At 41.2% G+C, this 27,824-nt stretch overlaps 1 protein-coding gene across 1 annotated transcript in view; it reads right to left on the reverse strand.

Moving 5' to 3' along the window:
• Positions 1 to 17: 17 nt before the first annotated feature.
• The window catches only part of col4a2 (collagen, type IV, alpha 2), a gene marked incomplete at its 5' end in the record, with an annotated part of 39,017 nt that continues 11,210 nt past the window's right edge, over positions 18 to 27,824 (reverse strand). The window contains 44 exon segments of the mRNA XM_014341208.1: positions 18 to 1,250; positions 1,859 to 2,145; positions 2,632 to 2,823; positions 3,094 to 3,210; positions 3,296 to 3,442; positions 3,554 to 3,652; positions 4,874 to 5,035; positions 5,150 to 5,266; positions 5,359 to 5,484; positions 5,842 to 5,913; positions 5,997 to 6,104; positions 6,202 to 6,309; positions 6,410 to 6,484; positions 6,590 to 6,653; positions 7,678 to 7,859; positions 7,954 to 8,079; positions 8,160 to 8,303; positions 8,412 to 8,582; positions 8,666 to 8,827; positions 8,910 to 9,131; positions 9,567 to 9,665; positions 9,751 to 9,825; positions 10,114 to 10,158; positions 10,566 to 10,749; positions 10,915 to 11,021; positions 11,153 to 11,225; positions 11,324 to 11,475; positions 11,566 to 11,637; positions 11,723 to 11,872; positions 13,825 to 13,926; positions 14,414 to 14,471; positions 14,678 to 14,722; positions 14,808 to 14,843; positions 14,932 to 14,979; positions 15,108 to 15,152; positions 15,242 to 15,316; positions 17,556 to 17,597; positions 17,925 to 17,960; positions 18,061 to 18,114; positions 18,209 to 18,244; positions 18,389 to 18,457; positions 18,547 to 18,663; positions 19,004 to 19,048; positions 19,138 to 19,272. Coding sequence (XP_014196694.1) covers positions 996 to 1,250; positions 1,859 to 2,145; positions 2,632 to 2,823; positions 3,094 to 3,210; positions 3,296 to 3,442; positions 3,554 to 3,652; positions 4,874 to 5,035; positions 5,150 to 5,266; positions 5,359 to 5,484; positions 5,842 to 5,913; positions 5,997 to 6,104; positions 6,202 to 6,309; positions 6,410 to 6,484; positions 6,590 to 6,653; positions 7,678 to 7,859; positions 7,954 to 8,079; positions 8,160 to 8,303; positions 8,412 to 8,582; positions 8,666 to 8,827; positions 8,910 to 9,131; positions 9,567 to 9,665; positions 9,751 to 9,825; positions 10,114 to 10,158; positions 10,566 to 10,749; positions 10,915 to 11,021; positions 11,153 to 11,225; positions 11,324 to 11,475; positions 11,566 to 11,637; positions 11,723 to 11,872; positions 13,825 to 13,926; positions 14,414 to 14,471; positions 14,678 to 14,722; positions 14,808 to 14,843; positions 14,932 to 14,979; positions 15,108 to 15,152; positions 15,242 to 15,316; positions 17,556 to 17,597; positions 17,925 to 17,960; positions 18,061 to 18,114; positions 18,209 to 18,244; positions 18,389 to 18,457; positions 18,547 to 18,663; positions 19,004 to 19,048; positions 19,138 to 19,272 — 4,836 coding nt within the window.

The following is a 27,824-nucleotide window of genomic DNA, read 5'->3' on the forward strand; positions in this document are numbered from 1 at the left end:
GGACAATGACACACAAGTGTAACAAACAACATTTAATCTTTCCGATCCGATGAAATAATCATGTTATAAAAACACTATAATTATATTACAATTATATCAGATGTTGTCAGTATTTTTCTGGTCTAATAATTATTTCTTAAGAAGTGCATGTAGATGAAATAGAATCTTTTCTAAATTCTGTGAAACGCTCCTATCTAACAAAGGGTCAGTGACAGGAGCAAGGATCGGCTATGGTCAGACCTCTGTGTTTACATTCTGTCCTGATGGCGTAATCCAGAGGCTAAAAGTGTAAAGGAAAATGATGTAAGTAGTACTAGATTGGATATACATTTAAAAAACTTGCAGGAATGGGGTCAAGTTCATTCAGATAGTAAAAACGGTATCAGTGCATTGTACGAACGCGTCAGGAAAAGTTACGTGGCTCTGCAGAAGTTGACAAAAGCAAGCTAACAGTGCATGGTAATTTTATAAAACTCGGCTTTGTAAGAGTAACTGAAAAGAAGCAGGATAACCCTTTCAAAAGTATCTACAAACACGTGTTCATGAGCTCCAATGAAACCCTTCTCACCTTCATGTGGCTGAAAAGCAGTGTTAGTGTCTTTATGTCGGGCTTTAAATCCTAAACAATAAGAGCATGTAGTTAAACTAAGCATTGCATACATATGTGCATCTTTGGTTCAGCTGTAGTGTATGGTCTCTGATAACAATGTGTCATAGTAACTGAGGTAATAAGTTAAAAAATGAAGCACCAAACTACATTTAACACAAAGATGATGTTTCTCCACAATACTGCCGTCCTCACCGCCTCTGCTTATTTATCTACAGTGTAACTCAAAGCTCGAGGCATCTCAATCATCAGTCATTGCATATCTGAGCTTTGCAGCTCAGGGAAACAAGTTTCCCCATTGACAGTGATCTACATTTTCTGGATCCCCTGTTATCTGATCGGTTTTAGTATTAGACCGCTGTCAATGTGAAGTCTGCTGTTGAGTCTTTCACAAGTTCTTCATGCAGACCTGGCAACGGCTGATGCGTGACAGGAGCTGGCCCGCTTTTAGCGTCTCTGATGACGGCTCAGAGTGGAACTGCTGATCTATGGAGGTCAGCCAGAAGCTCTGCTTGTTAGCAAAGTAATGGCAAGTGCCTTTGGCCCCGTTGCACTCGATGAATGGTGTTGTGCGGAAGTCTTCCAGGCACGAACCGGGCGACGACAAGGACTGACCTCCGCCTTCGTTTCCTGCTGCGGTGTGCTGCAAGGACAAAGGTGAAAGGAAATTTTAATCAGGCAGGTGAGAAGTCGAGTTGAACAATTGAAAATGTGTTTTCTCTGTCAGCAAATCCAATAATATTAAAATAAAGTCAACCAATACAATTGTTTTGGGGCCAGGGCTGATACTAACACCAGTTACTGGGAAAATAATTATGTGTATTTCTGTAGAAGTAGGACAAGATATACATCAATCAGTTCTGTTAAAAATATTTCCTACATATTCTGACTTTTAATTATAGAATTTAAACATATATTGGAAACTCTGATTTCTTGTCATATGTGAAGAATGGGGCCATAATTCAGAAAATAAACATCCTGCTGCTTTTAATAAGACTTAAAACTAGAAATTCAGACCATGAATGTAACAGAAATATTTACTAAGGTCAAAGTTCACACTTTTCTGCACAATTTGACTTCTTTATGCTGGCTGTAAGAAAAAAATGCATGTTGGTTGCAAGATGGTTTAGGAATTGGATTTATGGTTCAGAAAGCCACATGCTACTCTACAACTATGCAACTTCTCTGTCGGCACATTATCCCACACACACACTGTAAATCAGACTTCTGGAACCTGAACCTGAAACTCACCATGAGGAAGGAGTAGCCAATCCACAAGCTGCGCCAGCCTGCAGGACACTGTGGGATGGTGATGTCCTGACTGTGCACTGCTATTGCAACTGATGGAGCTTCACACACTGAGCAGCGGCTGATGTATGGTTTTATGCCGCCCTGCTCGACAGGCATCATAGGTAGCGGGGCAGTTGTTGACAGCCAGTAGGATTTGTCATTTCTGCTGGCGTAGTAACAAATGTCTCCTGGATTGCAGTAGAGGAAGGGCATGGTGCTGAACTTTGAGAGGCAGGAGCCTGCCAAACCTTGAAAAAACAGAAAATACAAACACTTTATAAAAATTACAGGAATTTCTGGCTCCTTTGAAGAAAAATGTAAAGAAATTAAATCACTAAATATCACACAAGTGAAAAAAAAATCAAGCTATTACATATTATATAAATATATAAATTTACAAACTTGTCATGTATAATAAGAAGATGGTATTTTTTCTTCTTTGAAAGGTTTTGTCTGTGTGGTACACTTTAAATAGTTTTATTTAGCAGATTTAAAGTAATCTGACAGAATCTGTCGGTCAACATTTTAAAAGCAGCCTTAAAATAATCAAGAGGTTCATTTCTATCATGCAACACCATCAGGAAGTTACAAATAGTGAAACATTGCTTCTGCGTGACAGTGACCACAAACATGCAGCCGCAGTTGTAAAGAACAACATTCAGCACGAAGAAGCAAGTAAAACTTTAACACACATTAACACATGTAGAGTAATTTTCACACTTAGGATGACTTACCAAGGTCCTGGTTGTGGGCCTTTTCCTGGCCCTCGAGGTACAGCAAGCTGTAGCCATCCCACAGTTTAGCCATACCCACGGGACACATGGGTATCTGATCGGACTGACTGTGTTTCACCAGCAAGTAACCCACACTGACACTGCGGCCAGGCATGCCAGGTAAACCGGAAATTCCCGGGTTACCGTGGTGACCTAATGAGGAATGAGGAGTTCATTCGGTGGTCTTATAACCTACTGAGGTGATGCATTCACATACTCAGTATACCTGAATCATTCAGTATTTCATATATGGCCTCAAGACCTGTTAACTATCTACTCTATGATATTACGATAATCCAATCAGACATTTGACATTTTTTCACTAAATCAACACTCACACAATGTTATAGTTCACACCTACTTTAAATCTTTTAATCCAGGTTTTATTAAGCTAATTCCAAAATACCAGAGTATCAGACGCACCTTCCATGCCCTGTAGACCAGGGTGGCCAATTTGTCCACCTTCGCCACGCAATCCAGGGATTCCCGGTCTACCACTGATCCCTGGCATTCCTTTTTGTCCAATGGGTCCCACGAACCCTGTACAGAAACAATATCTATATGTATTAATTGGGCCCGACAATTTTTAGGAATGGTCAACAGCAAAAGTTTTACAATAACTAACCTTGATCTCCAGGAAGACCTTGTGCACCTGGATCCCCTATATACCCCTTGGGTCCTCGGATACCCTGTGGTCCAGGAAGTCCCCTCTCTCCTGGAATTCTGATGGAAACTGGAGGAGGACCCTGGTTTCCTGGAGGCCCAGGAAGACCTGGAAAACAGATCATATAACAGTGAAGACAAAAAGAAAACGAGCATACATGTACCCACACAGGGTATGATACCTAGAGGTCAGTCAGTATATTATGACTCTATAATTAACCTGGAAGTCCAGTGCTTCCCTTTGGACCGACTGGCCCTCTTTCTCCCTTTACACCAGTCTTGCCAGGTAATCCCATGAATCCTTGCTCTCCTTTCATTCCTGTAACAAAAAAAGCAGATGAAATGAATCATCATAATATGCCTTAGCAGGACCGTATGGGGCATCTTTGGCACAATCTTTTTGTAACTTAAGCTTCTTTGTGTGATTTTTAGGTAATTCAACAGTATTTCTTTGACCTAAATTACTAGTAAGAAGTCTACCGTCCCAAAAAACTGATAGTCATGTGAAAAAGAAACTTTTCACAGGAGTGCTGTGAGCACCATTACTGCTTCCATAGGAATTAGGAGGGTAAGTAGCAAATGCACTTGATTAACTGATCACTGGGGAGTGTGACCACCTCTAAAAAGCAGACATTTAGGCAGTTTGCTGGAATGGAGTTTGAGTTAACACAATCTTCCCAGGAGTGGGCATCCCTGCAACTTTATCCTGTTTCAGACTGTGTAATGCTTAGAGAAACTCCAAAAAAACAAGACTACATCTCAGACCTCATTTAGCAAGCTAAATGTTAAAGTTAATGGCAGAATAATTAGAAAAAGACTGCACTAGTATGACTTGTTTGGTTGCCAGAGAAAAATTATTTTCTCTAAGAACATCACCATATGACTTAGGTTTGCAAATTTACCTCTGAATGCACACAAGACTTCCGGAACAATGTCCTTTGGACAGCTAAACCCAAAGTGGAAGTGTTTGGCCATAATGCACGGCACCACATTTGGTGATAACCTAACCCAACATATCAACAAACACCTCATATCCACTGTTAATCACAGTGGTGGAGGGGTGAGGATTTTGGCTTGTTTTGCAGCCATGACGCCCTGTTACTTTTCAGTCACTGAACTCCTCTGTGTACCAAAGTATTCTAGAGTCCAATGTGATGCCATCCGCCTACCAGCTAAAACTTGGTTGAAAGTGGGACATGCAATAGGACAATATCCCAAGCAAACCAGTAAAGCTACAGCAGAATAACTAAAAAAAAGAAAGAAAAGAATCAAGGTGATAAGTTGGCAACACAAATGGAGAGCTTTGCATTAATGAATACCTGCAAACCTGAATGAACTGAAGCAACGTAAAGAAGAAGGGGCCAAAAGTCATCCACAGCAATGTGTGAGACTGATATAGTTGCACAGACAAAACTGTACTGTTGTGACAAACTCTAGAAATTAAATAATACTGTTGCAATTCCATTAGCTGATTATTTGACCATGTACACTCATGCAGTACTAATTTAAACACAGTTAAATGTTTTAATTTAATCCGTACCTTTCTTCCCAGAAATACCATTTGACCCTATGTATCCAACTGGACCTTGATCTCCTTTAATTCCTTTCCTTCCTGGGAATCCAGGAAAGCCATTTATTCCTGTTACACCCTGCTCTCCTGGGGGAGCGTCCACACCAGAAAGACCTCTGTTTCCAGTGAAACCTGGAAAATACGTCAATACGGGTTAATAAATACAGATAAATTGAAGACAAAGCATCCCAGTGTACTGGTGTGCAATAATAATGGTTTCCTTTCACAAAACTGAATTTTTTTTACCTTGGTATCCTTTAGGCCCAGCAAAGCCAGAGTCCCCAAGGGGTCCCCTTCTGTCTGAGGTCCCATTTAATCCTGGGGGGCCACGGAATCCTGGTGGGCCAGGTTGTCCTTGATCACCTGAATGGATGAAACATGGGATTGTGTCAGCTTTAAGAAAGTTGAATTGTATTACAAATGGGTCTTATTAATGCATGGCGGTAGAGACTAACCATGAGGTCCCTGGAAGCCTTTCGAACCCAGTGCACCTGGAGAACCTGGCTGGTTATTAGGGTCACCGCTGTCTCCCTTCTGTCCTTTAATTCCCGTCTCCCCAGCAGGTCCAGTGATGTTTGGACCTGATGGAAAAAGCCAGGAAATGTGGGGTTACTAAAGTTTTTGCAACACAGAAAAAGCAAGACATATCTTTCATTCTGTTTAGGCTGGATTTAATTGTTGCTTTAATGTCTATGAATACACAACCAATGAAAGACAAAGACACATTTTGATATTATGTTTAGAGTCTAACCCCCAGCTTGTGATGCTATTTTTTGCTATTTTGGATGTTCTTTATCCACTATCCTTTGTGTATCTGAAGTAGTGGTTGACCTTTATTTTGAAATATTAGTGGTATATTCCAGTAGAGGTATTATACTCTATATGTTTTAGGATTGCACACAGGGAAAAAATGTCCATGAATTCTTGGAAAATAGTACCTGGTGTTCCAGTGAAACCCTTCTGCCCTTTCAATCCATCTAATCCATCAAGACCTTTTGGGCCAGGAAGACCTGTACACATTTTCATAGTACAGAATAATATTGGAGAAAACAGGCATGTAGTTTGAAGAGAAAGAACAGGACAGTTATCTGACCTTTGACACCCCGGAAGCCAGGAATGCCTGGTTGGCCCTCTTGCCCAGGAGAGCCTGGAAGGCCCTTTTGACCTTGATTACCAGACGTTCCCTTCTGCCCATCCGATCCTATGAAATATATACATGTAAATGCAGTGTCATGCATATATAATATCTAGCATTCAAAACTGTACAATTAAGTGGTCAGTGTGAGTGTGTGTTCTACCTGGAAATCCTGGTAAACCCAGAATGCCTGCCTCTCCCTTCATGCCTTTAATACCTTCAAAGCCAGGTATACCTCTGTCCCCAGTCGTTCCAGTTAGTCCTGTCTGGCCTTTAAGAGGGATATTAAATCATTTAATTTCAGACCACACTAGTTAACAATTGCTAATCAAAACAAGAAAAGAAGAAATTTGATGAGCTACAGTTTGTACCTGGCTCTCCTATAAATCCATCCTCTCCTCTCAATCCAGGAACTCCAGGAAGGTCTATACGAGGGCCTTTCTCACCTGTGAAATTTATTACAATTTAACACTACATACAAATTTCCCTCATGATCACTATAATCAGTGTTTAAATCTCAGAATGTCTGAAATTAAAGTTCCTGGTTGTACCTCTGTCTCCCTTCCTTCCTGTTTCACCCGATGAGCCATAGGCACCAGGACTCCCTTTAGTTCCCTAAAAAAGTTGTATGTGGACAATTAAAAACATATGCGCACACAGGAATGATGTCTGCGAGAAAAGAAACGTGCTGAACATGCAGGTAAAAAAATGATTTTTTACAGACGAAGCTGAAAATATAAATTTAGGATTTAAAGAAGTTCTCAAACCATTCAGGAAGGGAAGATAGAGAAAGAAATTGTAAAGATCAGAGGGTCAAGATACATAACTAGACTTTATCCTGGATCAGTTTATCCTGAATCACTTTACACCTGTTTTTTTATATTGCACTCCAATAGTATCCTTGGGCCTCACTGTCTCTAAATCACACTCAATTATATAAAACTTTTAAACAATATTTTTCTTTGAAAAAGTACTACTTCTATAGGAAGTTTAGGGAACTTTAGCTTTTAGCTGCTAACTGCTCCACTATATCCACCTACTAGAATCTAGCTGCACCTGTCTGCTGTTTAGCACTGATGTGGTGGGAGTGGGGGGTTGTTCTGTGGGTACATAGAGCTAAAACACAGACATAGAGCTTGATCGTGTTACTGTGAAGTAAAACCTTTATATAGGGACTGGCTTCAGCACTACTGATGGTAGGTGCATTGTCTGCTAGCAAATGCTGCTAGCACTAGCCGTGGTGAAAACAGTGCATGATGAGCTGAACGGGCCTTTTACATCACCTGTACACTAGTGCAAGGGGATAATTTTTTTAGAGCCAGGGATGCTAGTATTAAGTCTGAAGTTTCAAACTTTTTTTCACAACTTAGCTGAGCGCAGGAAATATAAGCGAGTTTAACAAAAGCATACTTATAGAATGTTCATGTACAGCACTAGCAAAGTGTAAGGTGCACGGGATCGATGTCTCATAGAGATAAAGTTGGACATTCCAATAAGTCAGTTACTTCAGCTGACTTGCTTTAGAGCCTTCCTCAAGTGAGTATTGGAAGACTTCCACATCTTGGTGTTGACTTCTTCACTCAGACCTGGATGTTGCCCCTTGATAACTGAATTACATTCATTTTATTGATAGTTTCACCTTTACACCAGGCATTCCCCCGAAACCAGTAATTCCTCGGTTTCCAGTTATCCCTGGCATTCCTTTGATTCCTGGTAGCCCCTGTGGACCTGGATCTCCTTGATATCCTTTCTCATTGCTGGGGTCCCCGGGGAAACCATGGGTTCCCTCCTCCCCCGGCACACCGGGAAAACCCTTAGAGCCTTTGGAAAAGAGTAAGATGTGACAAAGTTAGGGGTGAGAGAGCAGAGGAACTGAGACAAAAGGAGGAAATAAATTTTGATTTGAGCTTCACACCTCTTGCCCCAATGAAACCTTGATTTCCTACAGGTCCACCCTCTCCCTTGAGTCCTTTCATTTCAACAAGCATCTGTGGAGGAACTTTTGGTTTCTCCCCAGGAGGTCCTGTCAGACCACGATCACCTAGCAGACAGTTGTGGTCAGTTGTTGAGTTTTTGTCCAGTTTCAAAACAGCTCAAGGAATCTACAGGTGCCAGTCTCACCTTTTTCTCCACCTTGGCCTTTTATTCCTTTTAGGCCTACTTCACCTTGCAGGCCCGACTCTCCTTTCAGTCCACTGTGGCCCTTCAATCCGAGATCACCACTACGACCCTCAAAACCTGACATGCCATGTGACCCTTTGTATCCTTAAAATGGAGGAACCACAGAACATTTTGACAAATGGTGGGCATGTTCACATAATTTATTTTGTGTTTCTTTATGGTCTTAAGCATTTGATTAATTAAGAAACAAACCCTTCATTCCTGGAATGCCAGGGCGTCCATTTAAACCGGGAAATCCTGGATCACCAGGTGGACCACTCTCTCCGATGACGCCATCATTTCCAAATTCCCCTGGGATACCTTTTAAACCAATAGGTCCTGGAGGACCTGGGTCTCCTTCATTTCCCCTCTCTCCAGTTAAACCTAGACAACAAGACACAAGTGGGATGTCAGACATAAATGTGAAGATTTGTGGAAATGTAAACTTGTGTGTATATTCTTCTAACCTGGGTGTCCAACTGCACCATGTAGCCCTCGGGGACCTGTCCTCCCAGGATCACCAGGATAGCCAAAATTGCCATCTGGGCCAGGCTTTCCTTCCTCCCCCAGCAGCCCTGGAGGGCCAACCTTACCCTTTAAGCCAGTCATACCAGGCATGCCACCCATTCCTGGACAAGTAGATGGATATAAACCATGAATCATACCTATCAAATTAGGGATTTGAAAAAATGAAAAAGAGAAACTGCTTACCTGGATAACCTGGTTCTCCTTGTTCTCCCAATAGGCCTTTAAACCCTCGAAGTCCAGGCAGTCCTGGGTCTCCGGGTGATCCAGGCATTGCATCCAAGATTTCTCCATGAACACCCTTTTCACCCTGTGTTCCATGCCGACCAGACATACCGGATGAGCCGGCGACTCCTACGGAGCCTTTACTGCCTGGGGTTCCCAAGTCTCCACGAGGGCCTGTAAAACCTGTTTACAGAACCAACAAAAGAAAATATAGACTAAAGATAATATTTCAACCAACAATTAGAACAGTTCTATCTACAGGACTATTGCACAGTTGGGGCCAGATTTACTAAACGGGGAAAATTAGCATGATGCTACAGTACAATCTCAAAAAAAAGGGCTGATGGGAGTGCAAAGGTCTGCAGATAATCTCCTAAAAATGCACAAATTAATAAAGTCATAGCAAGTTCATCAACAGCAACCAAGACAATGAACAAAAAGCAGCTCAAATTAGTGGGTCAAAAACCTGATGAGAGAAAAGGTTCAAAGAAACTAAAAGACTGACACTATGCCTCTTAAGGAAGTACCAACAGTAGCCTTTGAACACCAAAAGAGGGTTTTGTGCAAGTGTATACTGTTACGAAAACTGGCCCTTGGGATTTTCTTATCAGTCTTCACCTGGTGGTCCAGGGGGGCCACCAATGCCTTGATCTCCTAATTCTCCTTTCGTTCCCCTTACTCCATAGAAACCCTGTGGTCCTTTTTGGCCAGGAAGACCTGTTGGATCGAGCGTAAAAGAAGGTATCAAAACATAGTTCCCCTGCAAGGAACAAAGCATAGCATCAGGGTCTTGATATTTTACCTTTAACTCCTGATAATCCAGTAGGCCCTGGAAGTCCAGGTGATCCAGGAGGTCCTACAAATGTATCGCAAGGGCCTGAGAAGAAAATAACAAACACGATATTCAGGACAAGATTTTAAATGTGCGTCAAAGTGTTTAGAAAGAACTACTTTGGTGAAGGTGAACTTTTACTGCTGCCCAGCGTGAACGGTTTTGAGAAAGTGACATTATCTTTATCCTTACATTAGCTGGTGTCTGGACACACTGAAATATTTTAAACATTTCATAATTCATCATGCATCCCAAACAAATAACCTAGAAGCAAAGCACAACAGAGTAGTCACAATCGAAGCAATAAGGTGAAAACGTTGTTATGCCAGCTACCTGTTACATCCACCTGTCCTTCTCCTCCTGTCAGACTACAGCCGCCTTTCAGTTGCAAATGAGGGAGAATGAAAGAGAGAGGCATTCGAAATAAGAGTTATTCAAAAGCACAAGCATTATCTCAAACAAGCTCAGCTGCAGCTGGTTTGAGAGATGGAGCTCCTGCAACAAAGAGATAGCACGAGGCAAAGGAAGAAAAGTCAATAAAATGGAAAACAATCTACATGCATCGTCCTCTTTTAAACACCGGCCATTAATCGTCATTCCCATTTGACTTCCTTGTGACAAAAGGAAGTGACAAAAGAGAATATTTAAAAAAAGACAAAATAAAATATAATATTTAGTAGAGTGAAAATGAGTAAAATGCCTGTAAGGAGACAAAGCCTTAGAGGAGATATATGCAACACCACAAATAAGACAGAATAGAAGTAGGTAAGGAGGCAGCTCATTACCTGGACTGCCTGGTGTTCCTGGACTTCCATCATAGCCAGTGAGACCGTCGTCACCAGGTAAGCCACGCACACCTTTGACACCCTCAAGATTTAGACCTGGTTCTCCGCTCAACCCTACTGCGCCCGGTCGACCAGAAACACCTGGGAAACCTTTGTCCCCACGTTCTCCCCTGGGTCCTTCTCCCTATTTATATGGACCATCACAATCACTGCATTTTAAGATTGTTGGTACTCAAGCGAGGCAAGTAAAGGGAACAAATGAGCAACAAATAGTTTAGGATAAGATGCAAATCACAGAGTAGGAGACTTTTTTAAAGGTAAAGACAATGTGAAATAGTGATGGACTCACTGGAGAACCTCGGTTGCCAGGCAAACCAGCCTGACCGCTTCTGCCTGGAGCCCCAGGTGCTCCTGGCTCACCATCTTTTCCTAAATCTCCTGGGTCACCGTGATGTCCTGTTGGGAATACAAAGACATTGCCAGGCATGCAAACAACCACAAACACAAATAAACATGGTATTTCTTTTCTTGCTCACTTGTAACTCCACTGTTGATCTGAAATAAGACAAAAATAAGATAAGAGGCACCTTTCTCTTTGGCGATAGTTGTGTCCCCCTTACGACCTTTTGGGCCTGGCAAACCATCGAGCCCAGGAAATCCCTATAGCACAAGAGAACAAAGCGGAGGGGAATAAGGAGATGTTTGGAGTTTTTTTTGTCTGTACAAGTAGAGTTTGTCTTTTTTTTATTTTGCCTTACTGCGAACCCTTCGTCTCCTTGGAGACCTGGATCTCCTGGATCACCTTCCTGACCAAACTCTCCAGTCATCCCCGGATCGCCAGGATCACCGGGACGGCCGGGTAAACCAGGTATAGCATTTACAACGTTGCACTGACATTCTCCATGATCACCTAAACGTACACAGGAGGAAATTGTTCTGATTAAATGACTGCTTTTTTATTTATTTCGAATATTAACAGTTTAGAAAACTACTACTTCACCTTTTGATCCTTTGGAGCCTGCGTTTCCAGGCCTTCCTCTCTCACCTGGGGCTCCCTTGTGGTGCTCTCCCCCTAAAGGCAAATAAAAGTATAATACATAAAGATGTAACAGATTTTACAAACAGAGACAACAATAAAAGTAACCTGATTCCCTCACATGTCCCTTTTGGTCCAGGAGGGCCCATCTCCCCGCTGCGCCCCTTGACTCCCTGTGGTCCTGCACTGAGAGCAGGGCGTCCTGGTTCACCTTGTTGGCCCTTGTCTCCTTTATCTCCAGCAAAACCTTCTGGCCCGAACAAAACGAAGACTGATGGAAACAAACAATGTTTTCAGAAGTTATTTCTGTGGTTATAACAACAGTCCAGGAGTTTTGACATCGGCACACGCCTCCTATCACAGTGGTACAAATATAGTGTTAAAGTTGCTTAAATCAGGGGTGTCAGGCTCCAGACCTCAAGGGGAGGCGTCCTGCAGGTTTTAGATCTCACCCTGGGTCAACAAACCTGAATAAATGATTAGTTCATTACCAGCCTCTGGAGAACTTCAAGACACGCTGAGGAGGTAGTTTAGCCATTTAAATCAGCTGTGTTGCATTAAGGATACATCTGCAGGACACCGGCCCTCGAGGTCTCGAGTCTGACACCCCTGGCTTAAATCATTCCAATTTCTATTAACTTTGGAAAGTCAAACAAGGAACTCTCAACCTAAAACATCAAATAGGGTTACCTAGTAGTTTCATATGTAAAAAAAACAAACAAAAAAAACAACAGCTATTTTCCAAGTTTTAGTTTTAAGTATCAGGACATGATAAAAAGCAGGGCTTTCCAGATTGATTTATTGATTTATATACAACCAAAGATGAACAACAACATAGCATGTATTACAGAAAGCAAAAGCTGCTGTGTGAAGAACTAAGTACAACCTTACTGCCTCCATAGGAATTACAAAGGTAAGTAGTAGGCAGGAGCCAGCAAATTAACCCGAATGTCAGAATACAATGTTCAAAGAATCAAACAAACCCAAGAGCTCAGCCTCCACAGACCTCAGTTAGCATGTTAGCCGTTAAAGTTCATGACAGTAGAATAAGAAAAAGACTGCAGGTTTCTTTGGGAGAGTTGCCAGGAGAATGCTTTTCTCTTTAAAAAGAGCATGGCCGCATGACTTTGGTTACCTTATCATTGGGTGTACTTCATCACACACTGCTTCTGTATTTTGGCTCAGTGAAAGAGACCTGGACTGCATGGCTATTTATATCTCTTGTCCTTCATCCGAAGCACTGAGACGATATCACTCATTTTGATTGACGCTACTTTTCAGAAGTGAGCACAGCAGGGCAGACAGTTTTCTGAAGTATGTAGTAGGAAACACTGTCATCAAAAGGCAAGTGGAGGTTAACCCATTCCCATCTTTTTCTGCTTAGGCTACGCCCAAGGGGAAAATGTGAGTCACCACAAAGTCACAAGTTAGGCAGATTTTGACAGATGGTTCCTCCACAGTGAAAACGCAACTCCAACAAGGCCTGGGAAACTAATACTACTACTGTAACTGGGTGAAGGTGAAGGTGGTAGAGGTGGAGTTTTTGGCCATTTTATTTCTCCATATGACGTGAAGAGGGAAACTACTTATGAGTCTTACAAACAACGTGTGACTCAAAAAGGCAAATGCTGATCTTTTACCACATCGGTAGAAACCTGGTGGTGCTTACTAGAGAGAACAGCAGCTGAAATGACAGTTTTATTTTTTACAGTTGTTGGGATAGAAGAAGGGAGTACACAGAAGATTATTACAAAGGCCCATAAGACCAGCTTCCTAAGTTTGTGTTTATTGATGTTAATTATATCAAACTCCAGGCAACCGGCCAGGGTTTTTAACGTTTCCCACACTTTCCCGTCAAAACATAATAACAGAATCTTTGCCCCACATAGTTTTTTGGGATCTGTTCACATGATCCTTTTAAGGCCTGAACCATAAAATAATTGCCAGAAAATGCAGGCATTTTTTTTTTTTGCAATTTAGTCCTTAAAATCTATTGTGCTGTTTCTTTCGATTTTTCAGGGAGAAACAAAAATCACACTGATAATGTAAAAGCTCATATATCAAATATGATATACTTGGCTTTAAAGGGCTGTTCACGTGTTAGCAGGTCGAGCCACAAAATAACCAGTATGAACGTGCAGCAGTCAGCTGCTCTTTTCATAACAACTGCGATGTTGTTTAAGTCAAAGGTTTCGTGTCCTTCGAAAGCTTCTGTTTACATACCTTGTTGTTCTTCAGAGGCAGGAAGTCCTGGCAGACCAGGAACACCTTGGTCTCCAATCGAACCCCTCTCTCCAGGTAAACCTTTCTCACCAGGAGGACCGGCTTATAAAGTCAAAGAAAACACAGGAAGCATTTTTTAGCATTTACGCAAAAGGTAACATCAACAGCTTCCAGGCATGGTTTGCTAAGAAATCATTCAGACAATGGTAAACCAAACTCTGTAACACTGTTCGTATAGAATTAGTCTTTGTTGCATTACTTAATAATACTGATTTCAGTGTCACTTTATTAATGTTGGACCATCTTTGTTTCCATGTCAGTATAACAACGATTTCTAATGTACCCTCAACCAGATGCCATGAACAAATGTTGTGTTGACATCCCTCCTGGACAAGAGCCTTGACTGAACTCTGAGCTCATGTAGACTACAATAACCTTCTTTAGAGTCACTTGACCTTTGACCTTAGTAAACTTGCCTCATTCCATTGAGTGGCTTATCAGCACAGTTTCAGATTTATCTTAATCAAAATAATTTTTCTGGTTTCCACTGACTCATTATTTGACTGTTTCTCTTGTGTTAGTTACTTACCCGCTGAGTCCCAAAAAGGCCCTTGTGAAATCACCTCTCCTGGGTCACCAATAACACCCTGAAACACAAATGCAGCCTAAGTCTTTCTGTACTCCTCGGTACTTCAACTAATAAGATATTTGACTGTCTGTGTGTGACTGTCACGTGCACATTGTGCTGTTTTTAATCACAATATCATAACTAAGCCATTTATTCTAAATAACTGTCTACACCTTCTGTTGACCAGTCATTTAGAAAAGAAATGAAACAGCATCAGGTGCTCACCTTAGGACCATCTCTGCCTCTTGGTCCTCTTTCACCGTAATCACCCTACAGAGAGATGTGATTGTCAGATTAATAAACTGTGTTTTATATTATTTTAAGAATACAACCATAACGTGACATCTCTTTTTACCTTTCGTCCAGGTCTTCCATTTGCACCAGGTGGACCCTAGAACAGAAACCAAAGCAGCAGATGACATAACAGCAGGACAAAGGAAAGTGGTTTGATAGCATGTTTAGAAGTATGCTGAGCTAACCCGTGGTCCAGGCATTCCTTTTATTCCACGCTCTCCTTTGTTGTCTGCCTGAAATCACACAAAATAAATCCAGTTAATTAGAAATAATAATAATGATGAACATCGCACTTACGAGGATGTGTTATATCTGTGTTGGTGATCTAAATGTGTATGATGAGTCATTAGTGGTAACATACCAGCGCCCCTCTTTCTCCTTTTACACCTTTGTCTCCAGGATGACCCTAAAACAAAGTATTTTTATGATATATGTTAGTGCTTGTGACGCTCCCTTTCATTTTATCTTCAAAGGTTTATGAGCAAAAATGAGGACCTGAAATTCAGTTGCATTGAACAGAACTTGCTCATGTGTATCGTTTCCTGGAGGCCCCGGGGGTCCAATTTCTCCCTGTGGTGAGAGCATACATACACAGAACTGTTAGCAGCAAAATATATGAAAAATATAAAAATATATTATACTTCATCCTTTTCTCGCCGTTTCCCCTTTCTTAAGAATGGCTTCTTTACAGCCAGCCTGTTTCTTAAAGATATGAATTTTGTTCACCTCCTGCAGGCATCCTATTTTGTCCTCCACTAGTCCAGTTTCTTAAAATTTTTAAGGACACCCTGCTGAGATATGACACATAATATTTATTTGGTAATAACCTTGCTGATGCAAAATAAACCCCAAACTGTTATGCCTGGCAAACCGTTTTATCTTTGGCATTTTTCTTCATAAATTCATTCAAAGAAAAAGGAACAAACGATGTGATTTTGTGGCAGGTTGTTAATAACAAAGTGCCTAAACATACCATTACAGTTGGTTCTCTGCTACATTTTCTGTTATGTGTAAACACAACAGTGTCATGGCTCCTGCGTCATTGACACAGTGTTTTGAGTTTTTTATTCTTTATTCTGGCTTAAGAGATTTGCTGCTGCGTTTTCGGTGTTCTTGTAGTTATGTTTTTGGTTTTGCTGGAGCACTACATCTTTGATGGTGATTGAGTCCTTGAGTTTCTGTAAATTTCTATTTCCAGTTAGTGTTCTAGCTTTTGTTTTTTGTTACTTTTTTTTTTTTAGCCAGCCTGTGTTTCCTGAGTCTTGTCTTGTCTAGTCTGTCTCTTTGTTTGTCACTTCCTGTTTTATTTTGCTAGTCTTCGTCTCACGTGCTTCACGTTCAGTTTTGTTCCCTCCGTCTTATTAGTAGATTCTATTCAGTTGTGTTCCCTGGTGTCGCTTTTGTGCCTTATTGCCTTGTGTGTATTTAAGTGTTCAGCCTTCCTCTGTTCTTGGTTATGTTGTTGTCAAACCTTCCCATAAAGCTGTGTTTCCTGTGTGTTCTGCGTCCCATTACAGACGTATAGGTTAATTCAGTGTTTCCCAACCACTGTGTGAAGATTATCCAACTTCACCTGATTGGTATTATAAGCGAATGGTGTGTAGTGACAGGCAGAACAATTACATTATCTTCCACTTGAGGGCAGTACAGCTGCTTGTTACAGTTAGGTGGGTAGCCAACAGAAAAGACTGTTTTCTACAGTCATTGGTTGGCAACTGCCAGTAAAACAGAAGAAGACGACTAAGAAATACAAAAATACATATAGCCATGCTGCGAGTGAGACAACGTCACAGGTAATGGCGATGGATAATTATTTGAAGATGATGTGATTAGTCTGACCTGGCTCAACTAAACAGGCCCAGGGTTCACACCAAGTAAGTAAAATGAGAGCAAATTTTCATTATATTTCAATAAATATACTTTTTGTGACATTTTTGTTTGCTTGTGTGCCGAGTGATTTTTCCAATGTGAAATATGTGTTGTGGCTCCAAAAGGTTGGGAAACACTGGGTTAGTTTACGCTCCAGAGTTCGCCGAGTGTCATAGTGTAATGTTTTGAAGAGATTTCTGCGTTAAAGCCACTTTGGGTCCACCTTTACTTGCCTCACTGCTGTTAGGTGTCTTTTTTATGTCTAATTGACTAAAAAACAGAACCACATTCCTCTGAAAATGGTCAGGTAAGGAGATTGAGTGAAAACGCAGCCAATGTCCCAAACAAACAAACAAACAAACAAACAAACAAACAAATAAATAAATAAATAAATAAATAAATAAATAAATAAATAAATTTCAGAGAGCCTGGTGAAGTCTTGTTCAAGACTATTTTAATAATGAAAAACAAAACAACCTCTAGCTTCTTGCAACACAAATATAAAGACATCAGTGGTGCCACCAGACTGTTGCACAGTCCTACTTAGAAGATAGATTTACTACAAAATACCTTTTTTTAAAAAAACGTTTTTCTTTGATTTTCATTGTTTTATGATGTAACACTGGATATTTTCCCTATAAAAGCTTTTAAAAATCGATCACTACCTCACACTCTTAGAGCAGAATTGCTTCTGTAGCTGTGCTGCTAACACTTCACCAACATCTGTCCCCAGTTTGAAAATGAATCTGTATTTATGTAGCTGCCAGACAAATATTCAGGAATTAAAAGAAAAAAATACTTTTAATACCCAATGACATGTAAAAGAGATGCATATACGTTTTTCACACATTTACAGTTATTGAAGTAGCAACACACACACACACACACACACACACACACACACACACACACACACACACAATCACAAATGATCACTCACTAGATCTCCTCTGAGTCCCTTAATCACTCTGGTCATCGTACCCTGTCAGAAAGAAAACATAATTTGAATGTTTATTTTAAACACATTACATTCACTCACTGGTCACTTCATTATGTGCACTTTATCCAGTGCTCATTAATTAAAATATCTAATCAGCCAATCACATGCCAGCATGTATTCAAAAATGAAGACATGACAATCTGCTGAGATATAAATGTGTGATACTATCATATCACTATGGAGCAAAATCTCTGAGGGATGTTTCCAGCACCTTGTTGAATTTATGCAATGAAAAATTGTGACAATTCTGAAGGCAAAAAGCCTAATGACGTGTCTACATAAGTTTTTTATTTAATATTGCTGCCTTACCTTTGGTCCAGGACGACCTGGAGGACCTGGGGGACCCTGGGAGAAGACAGAAGGATATTCGTATCAATCACGTTACATAATAACAGGTCTGAAACTATAAAATAACAACTAAACTAATGAATTGAAAGATGTGAACCTTTGGTCCTTGCACGCCTCTGTAACCTCTTGACCCTGGATCTCCTGGAAACCCCTGAATAAAAAAAAAAAATAGATCAAATCGCAGATCTTTGGGAGACACTGCAACCAGATAAAAGTAATTTTCTAGGTTCGTTAAAGGATCTTACAAATGCTCCATCAAATCCTGGTGTGCCGGGATCACCCTGAGGAGGGACGGTTAAAGATGCATAAAGTTAGTAAGTTTGATATTATATGGATTAAGTCTTGTCACGCCATGAATATAATGTGTTACACTCAGATGTTCTCCTTAAGAAAAGGCAGGTTTGGTGTGGAGTCCTCTTTCTCACCCTGAATCGCCGCATGTACACACTGATCTCCAGATTGTCTCCCTTCTCTCCTTTCCTGCCTGGTTGTCCCTGAGAGTTGAAAACAAAATATACAGTAACTTACGGGACATCAGTCTCTTTGTATTAATAACTATCTAAGCAGACTTGGCATTACGCACAGGAAAACCTTGGGAGCCTTGAGAGCCGGGAAATCCTGGTGTCCCTGAATCTCCATGAGTCCCGTTACAGCCATCTGCACCTGGCTTCCCTCTGGGCCCAGCTTGTCCTGGGTGTCCCTGCAGAGAGAGCGACACAAGCAGAATCAACACTGTTTTCCTTCTCTCACCCAAACCAGTCGCGGCAGATGGCCGCCCTCACTGAGCCTGGTTCTGCTGGAGGTTTCTTCCTGTTAAAAGGGAGTTTTTCCTTCCCACTCTCGCCAAAGTGCTTGCTCACAGGGGCTCATATGATTGTTGGGTTTTTCTCTGCATGTATTATTGTAGGGTCTACCTTACAATATGCAATAAGTGCACTGAGGCAACTGTTGGTCTAATTTGGTGTTGTATACATTATTTTGAATTCAATTAAACTGAACACTCTCCCACAACGTTCATCCCGACAGCATGGTGTACTTACAGGAATACCGTTGATGCCAGAGAAGCCAGGTATGCCAGTCATTCCCTGTGGAGCAACAAGAATTGCACATTAAACAACATAGCTGTCATTGTCATGTGTTTAATAGTTTACAGAGATGAGACATGAGCACTTACCACGCTTCCTTTAGGACCCATGTTTCCATCACGACCACGGTCGCCTTTCTGCCCCTTTGGGCCTTGGATGCCTTCATCTCCTGTTCGCCCAGGTGGCCCCTGTGGGCCCTGCGGACCAAGAGGCCCAGGACGGCCCTGAAATTGGAAAGATAGGAAAAACAGAGTTGATAAATTTTAAGTCAAGGATGCAACACATCAAATAAACTTCATATATGAAAAAAAAACTTTTAAGAATAAATTGTCAGTTATCTTCTTTTGTTTCAGTCATGACTGTTAAAGCTAACACTGGTCATATCTCTGTTAGCAAAAAGGGTGAGAGCAAAGAAATCGCTTACTTACCTGGTTTTAATTCCATAAGGAAACAAAATAATGAGAATAAGACAAGTGTTATCAAGAGATACAAAAAAAACAAAGGCACCAAAGCATCACAACAATGCAACAGAAATGTGTCAAGCTGCATTCTGATTCAATAATAATTCCCAGTGTTTCTCTTCTCCACACTATTTTTTATTTTTCAAACTTCCAGTTGGAATTTTGGTTTAGATCACCAGGGGGAGACATACACTTCCCCATCTTTTTCCTTACCTTTCCCCTTCTCTTTACACCCACCCAGTGGCTAAACTTTATACTGCAAATACCCACTAACATGCCTCTTCACTCATGTTAGCTCTTTTTAACTTTAAATGAACAGACTAAACCACACTCACAGAAATATCTGCCTGGAAACAGTTCAAACATGATAAACATCAGCTGGAAATGTGGCACGTGCAGGACCTGAGAGCTTCTAAGAGCTGTGCACACTGTTATTTTAGGACAGCGATAGGGCAGCGAGGAGATTAAGTTAATGTAAATAAAGCCAGACTCTGTTGTCAAATGTCTCAGTAATGAAAAGAGAAAGGGCAGTTGAAATGGCTGTTCAGCCATATTCAGAGCGTTTGAGGCTGCAGACATCCCCCTAATCTGCAAGCTAAATATAACAATTTGATTATGATACCCAGAGTGACGAAAGGGAAAAGGCAAGCATGTAGATAGAAAGTAAGAAAAATGAGAGCCTCCCAGAGGCAGAAGCATCTGCAGCTGAGATTATTATTATTATTATTTATATTCTTATCTCCTGAAAGTGACCCCAGAATAACTGTTCACGTAGGCGTGTTAAGGCACCCTTAAAAAAAATGGAAAACACAGCACTTAATCTCATCACAGTGCATCATTGCAGTTATTCACACACTCGAGGGAGCTGCTCGATGGACCCGCAGAGTCAACGATTATTGGTGGGAAGAAAACTGAATAATATGAGAGGAGTACTTTAAGAAGGGGTCATAAAACACGTGAGCATGGGGATACTATGGGAACTTGCTGTTTTTGTATGATCCTGGAGTTCTGGGTCAGTAAGTGGTGCTCTCAAAGGTTTGGAGGCCAAACAGTATCCCTGTGAGAACCAACAAACACAGTGACGTTGTTTGTCTGCTGACAGAAGTCCTTCGAGCGGTGTCACATGCAGCTAGAACCAGCGAGCCGAAAGGAATTAATAAAAACGCAGGGAGCCTAAATAGTGTCGCACAAAAATTCAAACAAGCTCAAATCAGATGCAGACAGTGTGAGAAAAAGCCTCGGCCGAACTCGTGTAATTGCAACCGTAAACATGCAGCATGTGCATCCAGTGTATGTGTGTATGTGTGTGTGTGCGCGCTTCGCCTGTGGGCGGATTATTTTAAGCAACCAGGTGTGTGCTTTGTCTGTGCACATTGATGACCCAGCAGATGTTGCCTGTAGAGCACAGCATCGACGACAGTCCTGTCAAAACCATTCACACGCAGCCTGAACCAGGGCCAGCGTGATAAACACTGCTCTGAATTTTACATTTACTTTTTTTTGTTTCCATTAACTCTGCACATACACACAGATAATAAGCATAGTCCTCATGAAATGAAGATTAACTAATTTTCTGAAGACAAATGGTTCTGGCAAACCAATAGCTGTCTCAAATATGTGTGTCTGTGTGTGCACGAGAGGTCCTTGTCTAGAAAACTTGTATAAACTTTGTGCTCTGCTTTGTATCTTTCAGCATGGGCTAACAAGAGAACCGATAAAGGATTTTTAGAGATCGAAGAAGAAGAGTGGTACAGTGAAAAGGATGCCACCATAATGCTTCTCACTTTACCTTTGAAAAACTGGATCAGGTATACATTTGCCTTTAGATGTGGTTGCGTGGTTGTCAGAGCTTGTCAGTTTTAGGGATGTTAAAAACTCGCGTAAAGCAAACAAACCACACCTGTTCCACATCACATACAGTAGCCAGTTCATTTGGACGGTAGAACTACGCCATTTCCTTTCTCCTTAATTCTCAAATGCACTAAAAAGTCTCCCTTCAGTCCTCCCCACTTGTTAAGGAGAGGTCCTCCACACTGTACCATTTCCTTCACACATCCATACTCCCCATTCTTATCTACTCTCACTACTTCCACCCTTCACTCCCTCACCTCCTCTCCAAAGCTCTCGAGTCAGTGTTCTCCCTTTGCATGTCTTCTTCCCCTCCTTTGTCAGTCTGCCTGCCCTTCCTGTCTCCACCGGGGGAAGAATGACCAAGAAATCAGCCACTGATAGAGACCATGAATACATGCACAGGCAATGCCGGTCAGCTTAGCTGTCAACTCCTCTCCATTTGAAGGCTGGTCATAACTTCAGCAGAATATGAAGCTCAGGAGACCTGTCTCTGAAATAATGGCCGTCTGCGCTGCTTTAGTTTGCTTTCTATCACAGACATACGTCATACATCTGGACTCTGATCTCGTGAGCTCCACAACACAACATGGATCACAGCTGACAAGTATTTCTTTAACTTCTGATTAGATTACTCTACACCTAAAAAGATAAATAGATACTGCAATGAACTCCCCAGAAACTCTGTTGTAGTGTGAATTTAACATACACAAAAGACCAAAAGATTAAGTTCATTAGTCAATATCAGAAGAGTTATTTCTACTCAAGTATTACCAATAATAGCAGCAACTATGAGAGTTCACTCTAAATGTAGTTTTTTTCTACTGTGGCTCAGGTTCAGTTATTACAGTGGGGCAAAAAAGTATTTAGTCAGCCACCGATTGTGCAAGTTCCCCCACCTAAAATGATGACAGAGGTCAGTAATTTGCACCAGAGGTACACTTCAACTGTGAGAGACAGAATGTGAAAAAAAAAATCCATGAATCCACATGGTAGGATTTGTAAAGAATTTATTCGTAAATCAGGGTGGAAAATAAGTATTTGGTCAATAACAAAAATACAACTCAATACTTTGTAACATAACCTTTGTTGGCAATAACAGAGGTCAAACGTTTACTATAGGTCTTTACCAGGTTTGCACACACAGTAGCTGGTATTTTGGCCCATTCCTCCATGCAGATCTTCTCGAGAGCAGTGATGTTTTGGGGCTGTCGCCGAGCAACACGGACTTTCAACTCCCGCCACAGATTTTCTATGGGGTTGAGGTCTGGAGACTGGCTAGGCCACTCCAGGACTTTCAAATGCTTCTTACGGAGCCACTCCTTTGTTGCCCGGGCGGTGTGTTTTGGATCATTGTCATGTTTTTAAAAAACTTTTAAAAAGAAAAGAAAATATAAGATTAGCCTTCAGCTCGTTTCATCTGTTACAAGTTCTCACTTGAGGATGGAAGAGTATTGGGTGTTATGTGTCTCAAAAATCTTACGTTATAACATCGGTCATCCATTCATTCTGTCTTACACCATCTCTGGGCTAGGTCAGACTTCGCTTAGGTTTTACCTTATGGAAAAACAGTGGCACTCCTCCTGCATGAGCTATATGATGTTAATCCTTAACCTCCCCACAAACTTTCGCTTCACAAGTAGGTACGTTGAGCTGTTCTTGGGATCGACAACTCAGTATTCTTCTTCACGTCACACCAACATCGAACCGAGTTGAGTTCTATTACGAAAAGCTTAAACAAAACGATTCATAAGACTTCTAGGTTTTCGAGTCTGACAGTCATGACAATTCGTCGTGCAGCTAAGTCAACTCTGCTGTATATCCAATGTTCTCTGGACATATAAGTTGACAACATGGGCTGGACAGTTCGACTGGCTTGGGCTATTGCACCTCGGTCGTTCCTAGGGTAGTGACAACGAGTCTGGAGCACTGCGGGGGAGTTTGAGTTAGGCACGCTGCACCCGTATTGTAACGTGTGTCTACAAGCTGATGGTGAATCCTAATTTGTTAGCTTGGGACCCTTGGTCCCAGCTCTCTGCAGGTCATTTTTATACAGAGCACGACGCGTCCCCTCCGTGCTTGGTTTCTGGGATCTTTGCCACTCACCGGCTTTCCTCATGACTACATTTTGTTTCACAAACCCCACCACGCTAGAAGCACGTCCTGAGATCTTGCGTGGAGCCCCAGATCGAGGGAGATTATCAGTGGTCTTGTAGTCTTCCATTTTCTGATGATTGCTCCCACAGTTGATTTTTTCACACCAAGCTGCTTGCCTATTGTAGATTCACTCTTCCCAGTCTGGTGCAGGTCTACAATACTTTTCCTGGTGTCCTTCGAAAGCTCTTTGGTCTTGGCCATGGCGGAGTTTGGAGTCTGACTGTTTGAGGCTGTGGACAGGTGTCTTTTATACAGATGATGAGTTCAAACAGGTGCCATTCATACAGGTAACGAGTGGGGGACAGAAAAGCTTCTTACAGAAGACGTTACAGGTCTGTGAGAGCCAGAGATTTTCCTTGTTTGAGGTGACCAAATACTTATTTTCCACCCTATTTATGAATAAATTCTTTACAAATCCTACCATGTGAGATTCATGGATTTTTTTTTTCACATTCTGTCTCTCACAGTTGAAGTGTACCTCTGGTGCAAATTACTGACCTCTGTCATCATTTTAAGTGGGGGAACTTGCACAATCGGTGGCTGACTAAATACTTTTTTGCCCCACTGTAAATGATCAAATGAGGTCACAACAACAGATAACAGTGAACTCTGGAGGTTGTTAGAAGAACTATTAACTATTAACCATTTTGACTGTCTACAAAATTTAAGTCTTTCAGTCGTATTATTAGGCTCCTTGTCTTTTATTATATCCTCTTGTTTTTAAAAAAAAACACACACAAACAAACGGCAGATTAATTGTTAAACTAACTGCATTAATTTTATTCATTTTTATGAACTGAGCTAAATTCTTCACATTAAGCTCTGTGCCTTTCTTTGTGTTATCTGTGTTTTGCCCATTTTTGCTTGATGATACAGCATCGACTCTAAATACAGCTTACTACGCTGTATGTGGTGATTTTTGAAAATTCATGGAGCAGGCGTACTAGGAGACTGAATACCCTCATTATTCTAATTAGAGGTAATACAGCAGACCTAAACCACCAGAGCAAGAGCCTTGGTTTAGATGTACGTGTAGTTTGTAGCAGTTAGTGTAAATTATCGTCGTCAAAAGAAAAGATTTCATAGGGTCAAATAAACAACAGAAACTGAAACATGGGAAAACAGGTGAAAAGGAGTTGAAAGGAAATACAGACGGGCTCAGACAACAAAATGCAAAGAAAAACAGTAACACAAAGAGTGATAACGAGAGCGCGCAAAGAAACTGTGGTTGTCAAAAATTCCAAAAGGAAAACTGTGATGAGCAATAAAAACTTGACAGCTTCAGTCACTTCCCACATCGTTTAAGGGGCATAAACTCATTTGCACGACTGGAAACAAACACACACACATGCACAAAGCAGGTCATTAAAACATGTCACATCAGAATCTATTTGGAGAACCTTTGTGCTCAATCAACAGCAGAGACTTTCTAGAGGTTACAAGCAAACCTCAAAAATATGCAATGCACCTGATCATGAGGCGCTGTTGACCTGCGGAGGTGCGGGTGTGGAGCAGCTCGTCTTGGTGAAGTCTTACAGTCAGAAACAATTAAAAGCAGCTGTTCACATAATTTTTTACACAAAAACTCATTTTCCCATTCGCTTTGTGAACTACTTGAGCCCCTTTGGGTGGTCTTCAAGAAAATTTAACAATGCCCCTGCGCCTCGCTCTCAGTTTTATTGCATTGTTTTCATTGGAAATGCTTCTTCAGCTGAAGCTGATATTCATTAAAACCTGTTCACAATGAAATTGTGGAATAGAAAATTAAATATAAATGAAATGAACACCATCTGAATTGATGAAACTACAGGTGAAAGCTACACTCAACTGCTGTCTTATTATTTTATGCCGAGTGGCCTTCCTTATCCAGCCCCAAAAGTGATTTGTGTCTTTTCCCAGGATCAAAAAAAGGATTGCCACTTAAAGAGCAACTACCTGATCTTTGGTAATTTAGCATATTTCTTGCTGCAGTTATTTAGTGTACTATGCACTTCATGATGTCATCTCTCCTCTGGCCATGCCCACCCACACTCATCAGCGCTGCAGACTTCAGCCAGAGATGTCAGTGACACCTGGAAAGTTTAAATATTCATCAGTCACGTTCTCCGGCTTCATTCCCACTGCCAAACATCTAGCCTGTAGGACACTTCACATGCGTTTTTGGATTTCCCATTGCCATATTAGCATCCACATCTGCTCCACTGCTTTATCTGTGTAAGCTTCAGCGAGCAACTTTATGATGTATCACTCGTATCAAGAAATCTCTGAGAAAATCCCTCCTCTTCACATGCTGTATAAAATGCCGTAACCCCCTCTGCGTGCACGGGTGTGTTTACATTTCTCATTCCTAAATCACAGATCTATTAAAAGTTCCCCCGTCTGACACCATAAATTTCATCTGGGTCCAGACTGTCCCCTGGGGTGGACAGTTTTGGAACGACCCATTAAGAACAGGATGGGAACGCACGGCCCGATATGCAAACCTCTGACATCCGAGAGGAATAAAACAAATCAATAAACAACTGGCCGGAAGCTTGCCCTGTTATTCCATCTGTTTGTCCGTCCGCAAAAACTGGGAACTACGAGGGAGATTCCCTAATTTTACATATGAAAAGAACAACTAATTAAAGATGAATTTTTAAGACAAAAATCATCAGCAAAGTCATGACCAATGACACGAACAGCAGTTACAGTTCGGTTCTTAAGTTTCTGGACAGTTCACAGTTTCTGTACATCACCACACTGGATTTTAGATCAAACAGTCAGGATGTGATTCAGACTGCAAAAGTAATGCAGTGATTTTATGCATGTTCCCTTTCTTCATAGCCTCACAATTTATTAAACAAATTCATAATGTTTTTAATATTTGAATGAAAATCATTCGCTGTCAACGACTGCCTCAAGTCTACAAACCAATGACATCACCAAATACTGCTTTTCCTCCCATGAGACCCTCTGTCCGGCCTCTTTTTGCATTAATTTTGTATCTAATAACTGAGAAGCACGCTCTATTTGGGTTAAGATCAGTTGATTGCAATCAATCAAAGGCTGTAACCTTTCTTTGCCTTGAGAAGCTCTTGGGCTGCTTTTGCACTTTACTTTGGCTCTCTATTCACTTGGACTGTGAACTGCAGTCTTATCAGTTTTGCAGTATTTGCCTGAACCTGAGCAGAGAGTATATCCCTGCTACTTCTATTATTAATATTAATAAACACCACTGACACGGTTCCACTGGCAGCCATAACACTGCACACGCCCATGCCATAACACTGCCTCCACGATGTTTGAAAGGTGATGTGGTATGCTTCAGATCACAAGCTGTTTCTTTCCTTCTCCATAATTTTCTCTTAAAATCACTCTGGTACAACCCATGCGTCCTCTTTTCAGAGTTTTTCTGGCAAAATCTAATCGGGCCTTCTGGTTCATGAGTGTAAGCGCAGTGCGTAATTGGTGAACTTTCAACCCTCTGAAAATGGAGGACTGTGTGTGTGGCCCAGTTTCCTAAACAATGAATACAAAAGTTTTATAAAACCTCCATGAATAATGATTATAAACCCAGTGTGGTGGTGCACGGATGCAAAACTATGCCATTATCCCTAAACCTATGGAGCTAACTCTACGGCATCTTAGAGGAAAACAATAAACATGACATTAACAATGAACAGAACGCCACTAAAAATTTCAAATGTACCAATTTTACTTAAAAGCTTCCTGTTTCATTCTTAGTTTCCTGTCATGCTGAAGGTACAAAATGCTGCAAATATATAAAAATAATCAACGGCTGCTGGGTTTAATGAAAACCCTTCTATCTGCAGCTTACATGTGCACATATATTAGCAATTTTCCAAATGAACTGTTCCCACACTTGCTTCCACGTCTGTTTTTCATCTACACTGGGTATCCATTGAGTTCTGCCTTTACACCATCACCAACACTGTTAATGTCTCATGTCTAACAGTTGGCTTGCCCTCCTGATGGTTGTATATAATGTATCTTCTCAGAAATAACACCGTAATCCAAACAGAAACTGTTGTGGACGATGCTATGCAGCACAATCTTTTCCTTCTGACGTCGACGATGGGAGCTGACAACCGTGTCCTGCTTCTGAAACATCTACGGGTCCTACAGAGTGGACTTTTATTACATTCACACAACACTCATTTATATAAACTCTCCCTGGCGAGAGCAGGTATCTACGCAAGCTGCCTCGAGCAGGAGTGCCAGAGTAATGAAAGTCTGCAGCGCTAGAGAAATAACAGTTGGTTCTGAGGAAAGGGGATGGATTAAGGCCCGGGTTTGACGGAAACAAA

The sequence above is a fragment of the Haplochromis burtoni genome, unplaced genomic scaffold, assembly GCF_018398535.1.
Source record: "Haplochromis burtoni strain Fernald_Lab_line unplaced genomic scaffold, NCSU_Asbu1 Contig_462, whole genome shotgun sequence".
NCBI lineage: Eukaryota > Metazoa > Chordata > Actinopteri > Cichliformes > Cichlidae > Haplochromis > Haplochromis burtoni.